At 39.6% G+C, this 21237-nt stretch overlaps 1 protein-coding gene across 1 annotated transcript in view; it reads right to left on the bottom strand.

The window, feature by feature from the left end:
- Nucleotides 1-231: 231 nt before the first annotated feature.
- The window catches only part of LOC140118682 (syndecan-3-like), a 55696-nt gene continuing 34690 nt past the window's right edge, over nt 232-21237 (bottom strand). Inside the window, exons 2-5 of the mRNA XM_072136880.1 lie at nt 8473-8593; nt 5556-6085; nt 4977-5271; nt 232-2661 (exon numbers count right to left, since the gene is read on the bottom strand). Of these exons, the coding sequence (XP_071992981.1) occupies nt 2495-2661; nt 4977-5271; nt 5556-6085; nt 8473-8593 (1113 nt within the window). The 3' untranslated portion in view covers nt 232-2494. The remainder of the gene's footprint in view (nt 2662-4976; nt 5272-5555; nt 6086-8472; nt 8594-21237) is intronic.

Raw genomic sequence — 21237 nt, 5'->3', positions numbered from 1 at the left:
ATTAAAACAAACATTTTTCAATAAACACTTTGTAAATTAGGGCCAGTTCATATCTCATTTTTTTCATCATTTATTTTATGTCAAAATCAGGCAAGAAGACTACAATGAGATAAGGTAAGGAAAGATTTACATCTATTCTGTGTGTTCAGAAACTTTGGGTGTTGGCTAAAAAAATTATAATATAACTGAGGTATGACCATTATTGTGAAAAATGACAAGAAAATAAAAAAATCAAATCTTTGAAGTTTTATTTCCTTAATGGATACAGCACTGAAATAATTATAAAATTATTAAGATACATTAACTGCAACATTGCTTAAGATCATTGGCAAAGGTATAGTTTTATTTGTGAGTGAGTCATTTTTGTTTCTTTGTTGCTCATGTTGCCTTAGCTTTTGGCTTTAAAGTCTGTGCTATGGGAGACATTCAGGACAGACTTTAATAAGCAGATTTTAATGCTAAAATCCTAGTGAATTACATACTGTACATACAAAAAATGCTCTATTACAGTATAACCCCAGTACCCAACCCATTCTAGAAATTATTTTACCACTTACAACAGATGCTTTGTAAGAAATGCACTCACATTGTAACTGCAGGTTGACTGGCAGAGTAATGTACAGATTCTTGCAGGTTTTGATATGGATCTGTCAAGATTTTCCATTCTAGAAAGTTCTAGACGTGGAGTGTTTTCCATTGCAGAGAATTGCTGTATATGCACAGAATACCCTTTGACATATTACATTCGGTCTCTCCAGGGAAAATAGCACACACATAGACTGCCACAGGAATTACATTCAGTTTGGTTGAAAGAAATTCCATTTTTGGATATGATGTTCATCTTGTATGTCCTGCTTTATGTCCCAGTCATAAAAGCCTTTTGTCATTTTATCAGGTACATTTGGGAAAGGAAATAAGGCCTCATGTTTCCCTTCTTTGGAGCTCCATTTCATTTACTCAGAGGTTTGTACAAGACTGACTTTGACAGAACAAAATTAAGAAATGAAAACAAATGATATATTGAGCATATTAGAATATTAGAATTTGCTCAAAGTGGTGGCCTCCAGTCCTGTAGCTTTCCATTTCTTACATAGTTACACGTGCCATGACTACATGTAGCTGGAAATCCACAAGTCGCACACATCTTTTCTAAGGCTGGCCATACACGTTACATGTATTCTAACCAAACTCAATGAAGGTTGTGGAACTGGCCAACAATGTAACATGTTTTGGCTAGCCCCTGAGGGCAGTGAGCAGTTGGACATGTTGTTCTGATGATATATGATAGAAATGTATTTCGCTGCTATCTACCATCGCTCTCTGTTTAGAATGTATGCAAACCTGGCCAAGCTGAGCATACCTATATATGGAAGGATCAGGAGGGATAACTGTGGTCTGAAAACGCATATCCCATGTTTATGGCCAGTTTATGCCTTTTTCTCACAACTGTATCTCTGTTTCTGGAATAAAACTGCTCAGCATGTCCAGGTTCATGATAGCTTCCAATTAAACAGGTGGTGGGTGTATATATCTGTGTATATATATATCCCTTAGCTGTGGACACTTACCGTGTGGTTTTTAATGACCCTTTTACACCGCTAAGTAAATAATGCAGAGGTTACCGTTCACAACTAACCAGGATAAGAGCAGCCATCGCAAAGAGAATTGTACCTTATGTGGTTTCCAACCGTCGAGGCGTGATCATGTGGACTAAGTCCCTTTTTATGGCACCACATTTCACCAAAACAGCAATCACAACCCTTCACCACAGTACCATATTAGACGAATCCCTATTTTAGGCTTGTTTTTCCCCATCAAATTTGCTGGAGAATGTTTTGCTTAAATGTTTAAAAAAGTTTTTTTTTTCCCTATTAAGACTCCCTAAAATTTCTTAATTTACACAAGATCGTATTTACAGCTAAGTGGCGGAGCCTGTGGTCGGACTAGAAAGAAATTTGTATAGGTTTCATATAAAGATATATGTATAGGATTTTTATACAACATTCCAAACTCCTATTAGCAAGTACATAAACTTCCTACTTTGGAAATATTATTATAAAAAACCCTCCCGGGCTGCAGAAAATATTTCCTTGTAAATGCCAATACTGCAATATAAGTTGAAGTAAAAGGTATCACTTGTGCTTTTGTGGGTCCTGCATCTGATACGTGATGGCCACAACATTATCAGTCAAGCATCATAAAAGAACCCTCAAGGAAGCACCTGGCAGCGGTGGCCATTGACAGTGTACAAATGCAAAGAGGAATGGATGGTGTAGAAATCCCACAGGAGGAATATTCTTTGTTTCCAAAGAGCAGTGAGAGGTCCAGATCTTGTCACATTGCATGTGACCACACTTAAGGTAGTTGTGACTTAAAATGAAGAAAGTGCCCACATCCAGAGTCTCTGAACATGGATGCCATGAAAGGAAGATCCGTCCACAGGCTCATTGATCATCAGAACTGGAAAAAGGGGAAGAAGGACACATTCCCCCTACTATGCATAAAACTCCTCATGATTGTCCGGTTTTTGATAGGAAACGCTGGCCGGTTTGGGCTCCTCTAGGGCGTAACTCCCTTCATCTTTCTTTTTCATGCGGTAAATGAGTAGCATCACAAGAAATGCAGCAAAAAGAGCTCCAACCACTCCTCCTACTATGACCGCTAGAAAAGCAGAGAAAATTCAAGGGTTACATTAAAACTTTTTTAATAAAAGTAGCTGATCATCATTGTGGACTTATTCATAACAATATTTACAGGCAGACGTAAAAATTGCAATTTTACTTACCCTGCTTCGGCTCCCTATTCCAGTATTAATCCTGTCACCTGTTCACCAATACTCCCAGCAATCAAGTGTCAGCAGTCATCCACGGCTGCCCATCAGTCTGTGGGCACTGGTCATGTCACCATGGTACACTAGGACCACTTATTGGCCAACAGTAGGTCCCATGACTTCAGCCCAGACTTCTGTCCCAGCTGGGTGCATTGGTAAATAGATCACGAGGCTGGAAGGGGGATCCGTAGAATCTGTACACTTAAAATTGTTTCCTGTTTTTTTCCTCAAAATTTCTGAAAACCTCTTTAAAAATTCCTTTTTTTCTTGAATAGTTGCAACTGGTTTTATATTTTTTCCAGAATGCTGGGAATCATATGTCATTAAATCATATCCTTGATGTAACTATGTTGTCATGTACAAGAAAGATGAAGATCAGATGGTCTATATATAGTAAGAGTGTCTGAAATGCAGGAGATGAGATATAAAGCCTTAGGCCCATTCCGCACTTGCAAGTGTGATACGATGAACCCGTATCACACTCGCAACGCATGCTGCCCAGATCGCACGGCCTGAACGCTCAGATGAGGATCTGAGCTCCATTGGAGAAAACAACTGAAATCTCAATCCTTTAAAAATTCAGTACAAGAATAACCGTTGAAAAGTTTTACAATTAGTCCCTTGGCTCTACAGAACTTCACATTGTTCCAAAATCCTATTAGGACATGAATAGGCAGTTCCCTGCTCTCCTGCCAGGCTCCCTACCTGCTGCTAGTATTATGCTAGCAGAGTGCAGGGAGCTGATGAGTCTGCGGTAAACTCTTTAGATGGCATCTAAATGATTTCCCTGGCTGAGGAAACGTAATTCCTATGAAATCATACAGTGTTTGGGCTCTTTCCGGGAGTGGGGAGATGCAGATAGAGCTGCATACAATGATGCTGCAGATATCTGTCTGCTCCCTGCATTATTATTGAGCTTCTGCTGTGTCTATCAGTAGCAGAGGCCGGTAAGCGCAATGTGTTGACATCATGGCTCTTGCGGGTTTCAGTGCTGCACACACTGATAGCAGAGAAGGAAGCTTAACTGGGGGAACAAGGAGAGGTGAGTATGGGAGTTTTTGCCATTTCTCTGGGTGTCTGTAGTATTTGCTTTCTGCTCTGGGGGTTAACAGTGCTAGCTGTCTGCTCTGGGGGTCTCCTGTATTTTCATTATTTGCCTTCTCTAAAATTGCTTGTTTACTATCTAGTCTGTATTATCATATACTATTTGGTCTTTGGTCTGTAGATTTATTCATTGCCTGGTCTGGTGTCTTTATTAGTTATTGTCTGAATGCAGTATTAAGTTCCTGGTTTGGTTTCTATAGCTGTCCTGTAGTATTTGTTATTTCTAAAGTGCCGTTTTGTGCTGTACTGTGGATATTGAAGCATCTAGGGTGCTAGTTACTAGTGCTACCCCTAGTGTAACTAGATCAGTATGACAATGCAGCCCTCTGTAAAGGTTGTACACAACTTAAGTAGACCAACATTGTATACAGGGTGATTGAAAAGTCCTAGGATACCCTTTTTATTTCAGGAACAAAGGGGAAAAGGACGTAGCTGAATAACCCAGCAAGTAATGGTGAGGAAACTTTCTTTTAGGTTATGTTCAAAATGTGGTCACCATTTTGTGCAATATGTCTTGTTGTTTTCAACACAGGGTTTCTCCATAGATTCTCATGCAGGTTTTTTAACAAATGGATCCAATACCTTAAGCCGTGTGTCCAGCACCATGGACAACAAATATGTTGTTCCCAGTTGTTGCAACTGTCTTTGTTGATATCTTTTGAACCAGAAATTAAATTGCAAATCTGCATGTGGCAATTGATTTCTGACAATTCTTGATTTGCTACGTGACCAACTTACTATATAAATAACTTTCCCTCTATCCAATAAAGCAGCTTTCAAGATGACATCCATGTTCCACCGCCTAAAAGGTCTCTCACTTATTACTTGCTTGGGTATTCAGATCTTTCATTTTCCCTTTCATTTCTGAAATTAAAGAGTGTCCTGAGACTTTTGACTAACCCTGTAAATACCATAGTATACAATAGCATTATAAATGTAAAATGACGAAGCAAACAATACTTACAATACCATTTTTAACACTGTCAATTTGTGTAGATAGTAAGGAAATAAGTGTGTGCACAGACTGTAAGTAGTCACTCACCTATTAACACTTCTCTTCTTTCCAGGATATTCTTCTGAGGCATCTGTGCCAGGGTATTCCCAGAATCTATGGTGTTGTCAATAAGACTAGTATCTAATTTTCTTCCTCGACCATGATCAGTGGGGGTTGTGGTAGGTGGTAAAACTTCATTACCAAGGTCAGGAACTGTGGGTGGCTGCGTCTGAGATGCTTCTTCCTCTTCTCGGATCTCAAAGTCACCACTTGGGCCTCCAATTGCTGGCATCTCTACATCACCATCATGAACAGAATCTCTGGTCACCTCCCAGGTATCTGTCTGTCAGCGAAACACAAAAAGTATAACATTTCATATCCCTTACTTGTATCTCTCAATTTGCTGATGTCTGGATGAAAATGATTGACTTCCTCATTACATCAGCCCAAATGATTAAAATACTCTCAATGTATCAAATACTCTTTCTCATTTAGGGATTGTGTGAGAGAACCAGTTTGGTTGTGAAGGTAATGTTACCAGCTCCCTCACTGACAGCTGAAATAGCCACGTGGCCTTTGATTTTCTCACCATGTACAAAGTCCATTTCATGTTTCCTAGATCCTTACCTGTGGTTGTGGAGTGGCTGTAACCTTTTCCAAATCCTCAATTTCACTTTCTTCTGCTACAGGTGTCTGTAATGTTCCATCATCCTCAGTAGGCCACTGCTGGGTGCTTCCTTGGTCTGGAGTGGTACCAATAATTTCCATACTATTATCCCATTGCTTCCCTTCTTCTTCTGTAGTAGAAGGCATCAGTGTTGTTAAAGTGGACTCTATAATCACAGGCTGTAGCCGGCGTACCTCAGTTGTTCTGACTGTTGCAGTGGTTACAGCAGCAGTAGTTGCTTCTTCTTTGGTAGCAATAGTTGGTGTTGGTGCAACAGTTATGGATGGTGTTTCTGGTGCTTCAGGAAGAACCCATGGGTGGTGTCGTTGCACTAAAGTTGCTTCTGTTGTGGGAGGAAGCCAAGTTGTCTGTATGGGACCAATTGTGTCAACCGTAGGTGCTGGTTTTAGTGCCGTGGCTGTAGGAGGTGAAATGGGCGTTTCTGTAGTGAATCTAACCCCAAAATCCAGCCTAGACTCCATCTCGAAGTCTTAAAAACAGACAAACACAGTGATTATTTTATATCATACTTATATTAGAAATAAAGCAACTGAAAATAAATGAAGAGCAGCTAAGAAAACAGGAGGATGCACTTGATGACATTATAATCAATACATAAGTGAGCTGTAAAGTTACCTTTACCAAAAAATCTGCTGAAAAAACGGGGAACTAGTACGATGGTCTGATTTGGCGCGCTGCGGAATCAGCTATATAAATAAAGGAATTATTCCCACAAACTACATATAATATATATACATATCAATCTCAATCTGCTCAGCTCTTCCTACTTAGCATTTTCACGGTGACATGTTCACTTTTAGCCCCACGCTTTGGAAGCAGAGTAAACCAGTATTTTTGTGTAATGAAATAAATGTTAATAAACATGGATAGCAAGTTCTATCCAGCGCTCATATGCGATGCCCTTCACTCCCCCACTGCACAGTTGTCAGGATTGGTTTACCAGAACGTATGCTAGTAATGAGCTTACATTTACCTGCACAAAAGGAAAATAGTTTAAGTGAATACAATGTACTTGAGTTGACTGCATACACAGAATAAGAAACAGTAAAATGACTTTCCCTTCCACTGGTAGAAATATAGTAATGGTGCATTCCAACAATAGAAGAAACTATATTTGCCAAGGCGCCCTAACTACAGCTGGCAGATGGCGCTTGTGTCAGAGAATTGGATGTGATGCCCACAACTGCAATAGTCCTAATGTAATGCTATCTAATTTGACAAATGCATAGATTCCAACACAGCACTAGCTGAGAAGCACTAGCTAAGTAATCCATTAAATTATTACTTGAAATGATATTTCAGGTGCCCAGTTTATGCCAAGAAAATTTTCTTTGTTTCTAGTGGGTTCAGTAGTCAGAAGGCAATGTAGTGCAATTTGCAATACATATAGATTGTGAAGACATAATAGAAACCTGGTGTTAGTCAACATTTAAGTATTTAACCGGTTAAGGACCGGGCCCTTTCCTGTTTTTTCATGTCCATTTTTCACTCCCCACCTTCAAAAATCTATAACTTTTTTATTTTTACACGTAAAGAGCTGTGTGGCGGCTTGTTTTCTGCGTCACAAATTGCACTTCATAGTGATGGTATTAAATATTCCATGCCATGTACTCTGAAGCAGTAAAAAAATTCCAAATGCAGTGAAAATGGTGAAAAAACGCATTTGCGCCATTTTCTTGTGGGCTTGGATATTACGTCTTTCACTGTGCGCCCCAAATGACATGTCTACTTTATTCTTTGGGTTGGTACGATTAAGGGGATACCAAATTTGTATAGGTTTTATAATGTTTTCATACATTTACAAAAATTAAAACCTCCTGTACAAAATTTTTTTTTTTGATTTTGCCAACTTCTGGCGCTAATAATTTTTTTATACTTTGGTGTACGGAGCTGTGGGTGGTGTCATTTTTTGCGAGATTTGATAATATTTTCAATGATATCATTTTTAGGACTGGACGACCTTACTTTTTATACATTTTTTTATATTTTTCAAAATGGCAAAAAAGTGCCATTTTCGACTTTGGGCGCTATTTTCCGTTACGGGGTTAAACGCATTGAAAAACCGTTATCATATTTTGATAGATTGGGCATTTTCAGACGCGTCGATACCTAATGTGTAATGTTTATCAGCACATTGTAATGAAGGGGTTAAAACGAAATAGCCTCGGGTCTCCGGAAGACCCGAGGCTACCATGAGGACGGATTGCCGCTCCCCAATGACGTCACGGGGAGCGTCGATCCCAGGTAAGATGGCGCGCCCATGCGCCGCTATCTTTTTGAGGCTGCCGGCAGCTTTGCCGGCAGTCATCGCTGTGATAACACCCGCGATCGGTAACATCGATAACATCTAGCACCGGTAAACAATATGCAGCAAAGACTTACCGGCTATGGAGAGGGCTCAGCCCGTGAGCCCTCTCCATGCAGCGCAACCCGACCGCCGCCTTGAATACACGGCGGGCGGTCACGAACCGGTTAAAGGGAACCTGTCAGAAGAAAGTGACCTAATAAACCAATACCAGTATGCTATCAAGCAGCTTAACATCCTGAAAATCGGTTGTATAAAGGCGAGGAGGAAGAGTTTAGCATTTAAGTCAAGCTCTCCCAGCACAGAATGTCCCCTTCACTATAACTGATGACCCTTCGTCCAGGTCCATAATAACCGACTATTCAGAAGGTTGGTGCATGATCAGATTGGGAAGGTTTAACTTTAGTGCTAAACTACTGATTTAAATAACTATTTTACATCTCACTTCAAATGCAACTCTATGGATGATGTCCCTATGCATTAGTTTCAACTACTCAATATAAAAAATACAATATATAAAATATATTAAATTGTATAGCCTTGAAATTTACCACCAGATCCTGATCCAGAATAAATATCATCTGTATCATCCTCATCAAGGAAATCATCATCTCCAGAACCTTCTAGATCAATTGGTTTTTCATCTTCAAATTCCTTACGCCATCGTTGAGCCTATAAGAGAAGAGAAATTAACAAACTTCTAATAAAAATAATAAATCTTACTTTACACAGCGCAATCATATTCAGCAGTGCTTTACACATCATACAAATAAAATAATACAATGATATACCATTGCCAAAATGGTCCATTTAGTACCTCACAGTAAATCAGAGGTTTCCACAAACTAAAGTTTTAGACTGAATATAAATATACTCATGAAGGGGTAGACTTGAGAAACAGGAAGATAACTCTGGAGGCTGGAAGGTTTCTTTAGTAGCCATTCACTGGATTAATTAATAATATGGCCCCAAAAGCAACAACATCTGTAGAATATTTTAATAGCATGTCCACATACATGTACAATACAAGCAGGATTAGTCACACCATCTCTAAGTCTTGTTTGCCCAAGATTTGGCAACAATTGCTCCCTCATATGTTTTTTTTATCCATCTGTCAGATTCTTACACATGTCTATGACAAGTTTCGTGCACTGCAGTTCTCTCAAGTTCCCTAATGTTTTTAAGGCTCATGTGTCTATAAGCAGAACCCTGGACTATATGTCAAAGAGCTTGAGTTTGGTGCTCTAGAATATATTCCCAGAAGGATTGTGGTTTGTGTACATTTGCCAAAGTTCAGTTCTCTTTTTAACATCATGAGGCAAAGGGGTCCTTGAGATGCCTGATTTGTTCAGTGTGCAGTGTATACGATTGGGACTGAGGCAGCACTCTCCTGAAGACTTATTTTTACCCCTTGAAAAAGCACACGTCTGGGTTCTGTGGTGGCGTGTTTGCTTTTTGGCCCTTGCTCCAATATTCAGTCTGGCTGGTACTGTTTATAATTATATATTTGCACTGGCATTGTTATGTTGTCACTTTACATGGTTATGTGTCCAGCTGCTTTGGTATTATGTGTCTGATGTAGACTGTACTGTTATATGGTTGCGATATCTATTGCAAAATTTCACACCAACTTTTCTAGGGCTCTTTTATACTGTAAATGATCCCCTTTTCACTTGCCTTGAAGGATGGTCACTCAAAAAAAGTCTTGATAACGCCTGATAACTTGTTAGACTGCCCTTTTAAAAGTTTTGTTCCCTTAACAAAACCTGAAAAGGCTTATCTGACCAAGACATTTTTAGGAAATGTTTCTATGTAGCGGTTTAAGGGCTTTTTTTTTTGGCTGCGTACGTTTTGCGTTTATTTACAGAAAAAAAAGAAAAAAAATGATGAATTTTTTGAAAAATTTGCCATTTTCGAAATTCAAAATCATTGCGTTTTCAGGCAGATAGATTTACCACCTAAATAAGTTGCTGAATAACATTTCCCATCTGTCTATTTTACATTTTCATCATTTTTGAAATGTCTGGGTAACTTATTTTGATGTTGCGAGGTTTACAAATACTGTACAGGCAGTCCCCGGGTTACATACAAGATAGGGTCTGTAGGTTTGTTCTTAAGTTGAATTTGTATGTAAGTCAGAACTGTATATTTTATCATTGTAAACCCAGACAGAACTTTTTTGGTCTCTGTGACAATTGGATTTTAAAAATTTTGGGTTGTCATAAGAATCAGGATTAACACTAAAGATCCATTACAGACACCTGTGATAACTGTTACAGCTGTTTATTGTAGCCTAGGACTAAAGTACAGTAAATTACCAATATCCAGAGGTCCGTTTGTAACTAGGGGGTCGTTTGTAAGTCGAGTGTTCTTAAGTAGGGGACCGCCTGTATATCGATTTTCCGTATTTTCAGAATTGACTATTTTGGGGACAAATACTGTTTTGAATGAAATTTTAAATATTTAGTATTAAAACCCCCTATATAATCAACCCATTTTCAAATCTGCACCACTCAAACTATCAGAAACAGCTTTTAGGAAGATTGTTAACCCCTTGAGATCTTGATAGTAATTACATCAAAATGGAGGTGAAATTTAGAATGGTCAAATTTTGTCGGTTATACGTTCATTTAGCCCTAAAATTTACACATTTCCAAAAGATAAAAAGAGAAAATGCAGAAGTAAAGGAGCACCCTGCAGCTGCCAGAATTTTAGTTTCCTCTTTGGTCCCTTTTGTAGGCAATAAAATTTTAGCTTTTTCATTATTGGGGCCATGTGATGGCATTTTGTTTGCGGGATGAGATGCTTTTTCCAGTGTTAGCCTTTTGGGGTTGGAATCTTCTATTGGTGAAAATTTATGAACTTTTTTTTGAGGTCAGGAGTAGAAAAGCATCAATTCTGTACTGGATTTTTAACTTTTTTTTTTTTCTGTTCACTGAATAGCCTAATAATTATGTTGCCATAGCAATGATCAGCACCCCCGAAAACGGCACCGGGGGATGGGGGGGGGCAATAGTGGGGGAAATACTCCCCAAAGGTAAGTTAAATGCGCTGACCAGAGCATTTAACGGGTTAAACACCCGCGATCGGAGCCCACTCTGACCGCAGATGTTACACGGGGATGTCAGCGGTAATCTACCCCACATGCTGATGTAGAGCCGAACCAGCATCAGCTCAGCGCCATACTGGTACTGCACTGAGCGTTAATCGCGGAAGCACGCACAGTACTAGTATGTCGTAGAGCGCTAAGGGGTTAAAGCTTAACTAGTTAACAGGTAACTAAAGTTTAAAGATTTTTTAAAAATTGTTATTTCTTTTAAGGGTTAAATTTACAAAAAGTGGAAAAAGGCTTTTTTGTAATGTACAGTATATATATTTTTCAATTTTCAAATGAACTCAGAATGAACATTATACATGAATTCTTTTTTTCCTTTTTTTGTGTCGGGTGTTTTATATTATTTAAAGCCTCGGGCAAAATTGGTGAACATTGCGATGTAGCTGTTTTTTTTCTAGTTTATTAGGAAATATAAATGTATATTTCTAAATATTTATTAATATGTTGTGTGTGTCTTTACTTTGTATGTCCCACATGAGTTCATAAAACACAATCTTTTTTACAGGGGGAAACAACCCCCATGTGAGGGCAGATGTCTGGGTCAGAGATGTACTGGGTTTGATCAGCAGCTCTGTTTAACCCTTGTAGATCCGGTGATCAAACAACTGCCAGGACTCTAGAATGGTGGCACTGCCAGTTCCTGTATTCACTGCAAAGCACTACTTCTACGCTAAGCAGTAAAGAATAAGGAAGGCAGAAACCGTAATAAATTGCTTCAACCTTTCCCCTAGAGTCCCTGGCTGTCTCTGACAGCTGGAGACCTGCTCCTGCGATCAGCGCGGGAGCAGGAGAAACTGCAGCGATTCTGAAATAAGTTGCTGTAGACTCCGGACCTGTCCCAGCTGACATCTATAGTCATTGGGAGGTTAAAGGTTTTCAAACCATGTGCACCCAGTGACCAAAAGTCCCAACCGAGTATGCACTCAAGGAACCCATCTAACAATATAATTAGGAACCTCTACTGGCATCTGCCACATATTTATCTTTATTGGAATCACACAGAGACACTCATTTACAAGCATCTAAAAACAAATACCATTTTTTTTCTTCTACTTGTTTCTTGAATATTCTATTACCATGCTGATCACCTTTATTTCTTAAAAACTTTGGAAACCAATAAAAATGTGTGAAAGATAAATCTCCCTGTAGTAGGTCTCTTTCATTTTTCTCTTTACGTTCTGCTTCTGATCAGTCAGAAGATACCAATTACTTAATCATCATGTCTACATTACGGATTCACTTCCATATGTTTTTCATTTACTGCCCAGGATTATGATGGACTAGAGACTTAATAAAATGTGTGATCATTCTTCATAAGCTGTAGGATTGCTCTGTGAATGGAAGCAGCGCAGGAGGTGGGATGATGATTTCGCCTAAGGTGGTAGGTGGCAGACCCCTGTGGGGGACAGTAAATAGCCAGTAGTACGGACTTGCCATATACGGACAAGTCTGTACTACCTGAAAAATCTATTACATTGGCGCCTTAAAGGAAATCAACCGCAAGACGAAAAAGAAAGAAAGAAGTGGATTGGCTACTGCCTCAATTTTTGTGTATCAGAGGTTCCAATATGAATGTATATACTCTTCTATTTATATGACATTTGGACAGGTGGGAGCCTATAAAATCTCTGAGAACTGTGCGTGCTCTATTCCCCATATGTAGGACTTAAAGGGAACCTACCACCATGATTCTACCTATAAAGGTACATAGGGTGGTAGGTGGTTGAACGGGATGTGAGGACAGCCCTTTTTTGGGCTAATCCTCACGTCCCGGCTATCTTTAAGAAAACTTTAATCAGGGGATATGTACATTTTTTAAAGTAGCTACTAGGGAGAGGAGTAGCATAGTGAATCAGGGCACAGTACAATATCGTCGGACAATGTGCTTTCTGTGAACTCCAGCAGCCGGGTAAGTAAATGCGCCCCAGGGTGTGCAAAACATTTCTACCGGATTCTGCATGATAAATGTGGCGAACGGTCTGACTGAGTACCGGAACACCCATTTCAGAGCAGAAATTTGTATTGCATGAGGAATATTGCAGCCGTGCCACAAAACGGTCGCCTACGACACGAATGTGGCGCACACATTTCTTAAAAGTCTTCTACAAAGTCTTCATATTAATTATGGAGTTCAATTTTCGACCCTGAATGGAAGCATATATATTTTGGATGATATTACTCTCACTCTAACAAGTACAATAGTAGTATAATGGTCTTCTTACACAAAGAACTTAAAACCACACATAAAGATCCACTTGTATGGATACATCTTTGTAGTCAATGTTTGCAATAGGATTTAAAATGGGTAGTCTCTATATTTATATGTCAGAATCTTCCTCCAGGGAACCCCTAGGGTGGTTAGCCACAGTGGAAAGCTACTCTCAGAAAAGAGACCATCCACTACATTACCAGCTATTCACTTAACCACAATGAAAATTGTGGAATGATCCCCCACCAGACTTTCTTCTTGAAACAATTTCACTGTTTGACTATTATGAGCCTTTGGCACTATAATGTGTCCTCTCTATAGCAAAGCAGGGAATGATCACATAGATTCCAATGTAAATATCAAACACTAATCCCAGGGCAAATAATCATACACTGTATTAAAATTTATTTTTTCTCATATATGACAGATGTGTAGATATCCTGTATAAGTCACTTACCAACAAGTAGTACTGTATATTGTAGAAGTATCAATCTAGTTGAAATGTTACAAATTTTATTAAATATCTATTAAACATCTTAGCCATTCTGATTATATTAATACAGATTATGTGAAGATACTATTACACATTGTATATTAGGCTCTTCAAAGGGTTTCCTACTATAGAAGATTGGATGGTACAATAGACTTTACTTATTTCAGAGATTAGTGCCATGGAAACCGAGATGTGGCACATAATGTGAAATAGCGGGAACTCATTCTATGAGGGGGTATACATGAAGCTAAACAAAGAATGCTTAAATAATAACAGAATAATGTGGAAAGGATACAAAGTTCTTGCCCATAGGAACAGTAACTGTATATTTTACATTTACAGTGTTTTCTTTTTATGCTAAAGTGGAGAGAGTCTCAAACTATGGACTACACAGACGCAATGTGCTGTCTCTATTGTTTGTTGTGTCCACTTGATAGAACTGGTTTGAAGTTTTCATCAGCACCTAACCATACTGAGGATCTCTGGACTACTATATGGCACCATTAACCCACCTCAAACTCGGGGTGCATTCAGTATTGAATTTCAGCCTTGAGTTGGCGTCACACTACAGGTGCTTTTCCAACATTCCCACCTTTTTGTTTAGTTGCTCAATTTGGGCGCAGCTTAGTAATCCTGACACTTTTCATGTGGAAAAAGTACAGAAACTTTTCGATCATGCGCCAATTCATTAAGCCCTTGCGACATCCTAGTGTAAATTACCACATAATTGCATCAAGAAAAAGCACCACAATTTATGAATGCCCCTCATAGTGTTACTTCATATCTCAATATAATTCCCTATAGATCTATATGCTATATTTTGGAGGTGATCTTATGAAGGCCCAGATTGCCTGCCAACACAGTATTGGCACGCCCATAAGCCAGAAATTCACTGTGTGTATGGCAGTCTCTACTGGTGAAGAGATGAGAGGTGCTAGAGGAATGTAAGCTTTCATCAATGATTGATGTGACCTGTAAAAACACAAACACAGGAAATGCCAAAAAGAAATCCAATACACAGGAAATGCCAAAAAGAAAAGTGTTGATTCAGGTATCAGAGATTTAGAAGAAAGGTCAATGGGCTCTGAACTATTTTCTGGGCTGTGTAATGATTTCCAGATTCTTCTAGTCTTTCCTCAGAACATCATCAAATCCCCTCTTACCCTTTACAATTGCAACAACAAGAGAAGCAGAAATCCAGACTTGCTTATTCTATCCTCCTGTACTGCTCCTAATAAAGTTCAGCAAATTCTCATTACCAGAGCTATTCCAGGGCATCCCGGCACTGATTGGGTTAAGCAGATTAATTCTCACATGAACTAGAGACAGAAATCTAATCCCATCAACAGCGGGTGCCATATACATGCAGCAGAGTACAACAAATGTAACTAGCGTAGAGGGTACATTAATACATCCAGCCAGGTGTCTGGATCCTAGACAGGCCACAGCCTGGCAAAACCCCATGAAAGTGCTTCTTATAAGTGTGACCAAATCCATTATCACAGACTAGTCATAGTCTCCTTTGTCTGTGCTGAATAGTACTCCAATTATATTCAACAAATAAAGAGCAACTTCAGAGAAGTCATATTCCCCAAAATATCCCTGTCACTTATCAATAAGGCTACATGCACACCTCATTTTATGGATACATTCAGCTTAAACGCCACAAAAGCTTTAAGCATGTATGCCGAATCGCATACTGTGAGAAACACCATCCTGCTCTATCTTGCTGATCGATGCATATCCTCAGCAGAGGCCACTGGGGTCCATGGGGACGGATGCAACATCTTGGCCTCTGCTGATCAAACACTCTGGGAGGAAACACCAACCACTGGCTGCTGCTGATTGAATAGGTTGTTTTCCCCCACCCCACCGGAAATATCAAAAGGCTCTGGCATTGTGATAAATCCGTGAAGCGGTAACATTGGTCGAAATCCTACTCCAGGTCCTGTCTGGCATAGAGTTTTGCTATAACCTGCACCAGTTCCTGCTGCAGACTACAGGTAACGCGCAGGAGTGGAGCAAGAACTCCCTGCAGCGGTCCACTCTGCTCTTTCATGCCCCTCCACGGCCAGGGGGAAAATAATCGCAAATCCTATGTGCATAGGGGACTAATTAGGGAATCTGTCACCACATTTTTCAGAAATACGCCCTAAAACGCGATGTGAATGTAGCCTAAAACAACATTTTAACATCCGTGAAGCAGTTTATAAATTCCTATTTAATGAATATGCACTATTTTTATCAGGACATAAAATGATACACTTTGCAACACAATTTATAAATGTTTGCCAAAATGTTATAGGATTATAATCTACTCCATATTACTTTGTTAGACAAAGATTTCCAGGTCATGCAGTATGAAACAGCAGAGAAAGCCTATTAGTTGAGATAAATGCAGTGCAAATAGATGACTACAAGGTGCAATGTTCCAGCGGTGTGGGAGCGGATAGGAATGAGAACCAGCAGGCGGGGTGCGGATATCCATGATGTTGTTCACGGGGGTCATTTCCTCTGTGATACATAATCTGCTGAAGCTGCACATACAGAAAGAGCTGAAAGCAGCACATAATGATGTGATCTGCAGAAGGGAAGTCTATGCTGAACAGTCATAAAGGCATACATCTTCCTTAAGACCTGGCAGCCAGGTAATACACACATTTTATATGCTGCTTCAGCCACTGCTCCATGAATTCTATATGTGTCTCTACTAAGGGCATGTTGTGTAAAGCTGTAAATGGTATTTACATGATTCCAGGTATTTTTACTATGTTAACAGTATTAAAGAATCCCCACACAAGCACAATTGGAAGATCTTCTTTCTCCCCATGGGATCCATCTCTCTGCTGATGCCTCCTCCCTTCCTCTCAGGTGCCATTTCTATCTCTAGATTACGAGTTGAACATCCTTTTCTAGGCCTGGGTCCCTAGTGCCGTTTCCATAGTGACCAATACCATAGCAACCGCCTCCTGCATCCTATGAGTATGTGTATAAATGGGGGGGGGGGAGTTGCTCTTTAACCGTTTGCTTTCCCCTGTACCTGCCCATTACTGTTCTCACCTAAAATGGAAGCACAAATGAAAGGACAAATGACTGCCTCTCCCAAGGCTGCAAGCCATAAGAAGACATTCCCACCAGGTAAAGTTGCCACATGAGTACAAAGCACATGGATGGTTAACATGCAGCCATAGTTACTGCTGTATATGTAAGTGTATGGACTGTGGCTGCAGAACCTCTTACATCCAAAACCACAAACCCCAGAGAAAAGGAAGGAGAAATAGAAAACATTTAATAAATGCTATTATTTTGCTTTAGGGTCTGTCCAGACATAATTGAAGACCTCAGCAGGCAGTTATGCAGAAATGTGTAATGGTGCATGACACTTGATCTGAAATGTGACTCCACTTTCTACATCAACAATTCTTGTAACTTTTAAAATAAAATTTTTACACCAGCATTATGGAGTCCAAGGCTCATTATAAATCCTGCAGCAATATCTGTATATACTGACCTTACTGTGTATTCGCTGCACATTTGTCTTGGCTAAGCTGAAATCTCAAAATCACCTGCTACATATCCAAAAGGTGCAGTCCATTATGTATGAACATAGCAGCCGTATTGTCCCTGCATCATATTACACCATTCCATGCAGGTAGCTTCATCCCTCTATCCTGCAGCTGAATCTGTAAACATTTGCACATGGATTTCTATTACTGAAATCTATTCTGCTATTAGGATTGGATAGCACTAGGACTCAACACAAACTATTAGAGGGAATTTTATCAGGACGTGTAAGCCACAAGTCCTTATATAATCACAGTAACAACGAACCCCAAGTAATTGGGATTATTGGGATTATTCCACCATCAGGGGCCTTAAGGTGGGCACAGCAGGCAGTGGAGTGGGCTTAAGCAGGGCGTTCCTGCCTCTCCCACATTAGTTATGGCCTGCGAAAATTCAGGCCCAAAAGTTAGCAGGACCTGGCATTGAATTGTCCACCAGCTCATGAGGGGTGCGACCTACATCATACACCGGCAAATGTCCCCTTAAAGTCTATGTTCTTATTGTTTTTACTGCATAAATAAATTAGCGCGCACTAGGGTGAGGTTATTCTGAAATTTAAATTTCAAATTTTTTTTCAAACAAAAAGATTCTGAATTTACCTTTCTATGTAACAATTTTTCTAAGTTTCCCCCTTATCACTGTGCTCTCATTTCTTTGTGTTGCAACATATCTCTCTATGACCCCACCAATCTTTGCTGCATCCCACTGATCTTTTTACGTCTCCATTTGCCATTTTTCAGACATAACTTTTTCCCAGTGATACTTCTATGGGGATGTAAATAATTGTGGGTAATTTATCTTTAGTCTGGAACTTTGCACCAGTCTAATTTTTTGGGGGATAATATATTATTTTGAGTATGTTGGTTTTTTGTTAGTATTGAGCTACATATATAATTTTATTGCCGAAGACTGGAGTTTATTTGTACTAAAAACTCAAACTTTTTACAGCAATAGTGTATACCGTATTGCCACATCTGGATTTTATGACATTGGACGCAACACTCAAAAAAAGTTGCACTAAATTTAGCTGGGTGGGTAAAAAAGGCACAAAAATAGCTTTTGAGGGGCCTTACAGAATGATTGGAAATGACCTTAATTAAAAACATGGTTTGGTAGAACTACCTGATGTTACCAAAACAATTGGCAGAAATCCTGGAAAAAGCCATTGTGCAGTAATGGACCTGTCCAAGATGTATTAGGCATAGCTGATCGACAGTGTTTTTTTCTAATGGATGCTGATTCCATCAGGAGAAATCTATGAGGGAAGTAGTAGATATACATAGACAAAGCCTTATTTTTTTATGATGTACAATAGGAAATAATGAGTAGGTCTTGTATATATATCAAGCACTCCGGTCATCAGACAGAAGCTGTCTAGCATCTTTCTATAGATTTGTGAAGCTGGAAGGGAGTGGACAATGTATTGTATTGTATACATTGTTCTACCTATTAAAAAAACACACACACAAAAGCTGAATAAATAGTAAAACATTAAACAAAAGTACATCATGGAGTTCAGATTAGAAGATGTATGCAGAAAATCATAATCCCATGCATCTTATCTGTCGTTTTTTCCTGATGTTTAAAAGGGATTCATTACAAGTGTTTCAGGTATATACATTGACACATTCTCAGCGTTTCTAATATATTCTGTGCCTTATGTGTAGGATCTGTATAAAAGTCAGTAAAATGGAAATGGATGACATTGAGATGTTCGTTGGCAGACTTTAACCATTTCATTACCGGGCAATTTTCCAATTTCGCATTTCCGTTTTCTACTTCCCATTTCCCACAAGCCACATCTTTTTTGTTCTTCCATTTACAGAGACATAGGAGGGCTTGTTATCTGCGGGACAAATTATATTTTCTAGTGTCATCTTTTTTTAATTTGTTCAGTGTACAGGGAACCTGAAAAAAAAATCTAAATGTGGTAGGATTGCTAAAAATAAAGTCGTATAGCGGCAAGGAACTGGTTCTTTAACAGCAATCTTTGTAGACATTTGTACTGTCCTGTGATGGGGAGACATTAAGATGAAAAGGTTCTTTCCCTTAGAATAAGTGTTATCACAGGTATCAGAGCCTGTGTATCATAGCTACTTGTCTCTCTACCCACTAAAAAAGGTGTATGGATGTCATGGATGAGTTGTAGGATTGTTCTTTGGCTTAATTTGTAAAATACAGCAAATAAAGCAAATGGTAAATAACCAGCAAGCACTGTCAAATTTCAGGAAGAATAGATCCTTCCACCATTCAAAGGACATCTTCCACCAGGATAAAAGATTGTAAACCAAGCACACTGGCAGGATCCACTTCTTATGCCCTTGTTTTTAAGAATAAAAGGCTTTAAAAATTATGCAAATAAGCCGGAGGGGCTTTAAGCTCCATTAAAACCTAGGAAGATTTATTTACATAAATTCTAAAATCCCTTTTTTTGGGGCACACACCTGTATGTCAGTATGCTTGATCTTGGTGGTAGATATCCTTTAATCCAGATCAGTTTTCAGTGTAAGGGTTCAAACACTTCAGTATATCTAGTGTAAACACCAACCGAGCAGATGTGATAGGCACCAGCTTCCATTCCTTCGCAAAGGAGATGGGATGCTGTGTGCACAGTCAGTGCATAACTGACTCAAAATCTAACATATGCTGGTAATACTGTATTTGAGAAGAGTAACAAACAGTTCCCAGGATCTTACGTCAGGGTAGAAAAGGATATTACGAATTGAAACTCAATGAAATTCATTCTACCCTACTAATTCAAAGAAGATAGACATGTACCGGTAAGTAATAGAAGTCAAGGAGAATTAGAGCTTAAAGGGAACCTACCACCACGAAGCTACCTATAAAGGTAGATCAGGTGTTAGGTGCATGTATAGGACGTGAGGATAGCCCTTTTTAGAGCTAATCCTCATGTCCCTGCTATCTTTTTAAAATCTTTCTTGCCCTAGAATGTAAATTTTCTAAAACGGCTACTGGGGCGTAGAGTAGCCAGACATGAGGCTACACGTCGCGGCTACTCCATGCCCCAGTAACCTCTTTGTTCCTCCTACCCTGACAACTTCGGTGCGAAGCTCCTTGTAGCTGGGCTCCGCGTCCGAGAAGCCAGAGTTCTGCGCATGTGCAGTATCTCCACCTTCGGAGCAGTGGCTGCGGAGCTGCAGGCCTGCGCATACACAGAACGCCGGCTACAAGGAGCTTCGCACCGAAGATGTCAGGGTAGGAGGTACAAAGAGGCCACTGGGGTGTGGAGTAGCTGTGACGTGTAGCCTCATGTCCGGCTACTCCACGCCCCAGTAGCCGCTGTACAAAATTTACATATTAGGGCAATAAAGTTTTAAAAAGATAGCAGGGAAATGAGGATTAGCTCTAAAAAGGGCTTTCTTCACGTCCTATACATGCACCCACCATCCGTTCTACCTTTATAGGTACATACGTGGTGATAGGTTCCCTTTAAATCAAATGCCAAATTCTGTCCAACTAAAACATGAAAGAGTTTGTAAATGAACCATCAGGACAAGGCACACTTTTGTGTGCAGCCAAAACAGCGGGAAATCAGGAAATAGCATAGTGGGAAGCATGGGGGTGGTATCAGTAGGAGATGAGAAGATGAGCTTGATGAAACGCTCTTGACCTTCACTTTCTCAACACTCATTTATTTTTGTTCTGGTGTGAATGACCGATTAACCAAGTGGATCCCACAAATATTTGGGATAACAAACTCTGCTTGTTGTTCTGCAGTGATCATGAGGAAGTTTAAAATGAGCATTCAGTCAATTTTGGAGACTCAGAGGAAGAGGACACAGGCCAGCTCTGTCGTCTCGAGTGACTTTGTCACTCTTAGTAACAATGGCATGAAACAAAGACTGCATTGAAGCTGTGTGTTTGAAGATGGCAGGGAGAATGAAGGAGAGAAAAGACATGGGAAATGTTGCGCT

This window comes from Engystomops pustulosus, chromosome 2 (genome assembly GCF_040894005.1).
Source record: "Engystomops pustulosus chromosome 2, aEngPut4.maternal, whole genome shotgun sequence".
In the NCBI taxonomy this organism is placed as follows: Eukaryota; Metazoa; Chordata; class Amphibia; order Anura; family Leptodactylidae; genus Engystomops; species Engystomops pustulosus.
This window is presented reverse-complemented; position numbering and strand designations above follow the sequence as displayed.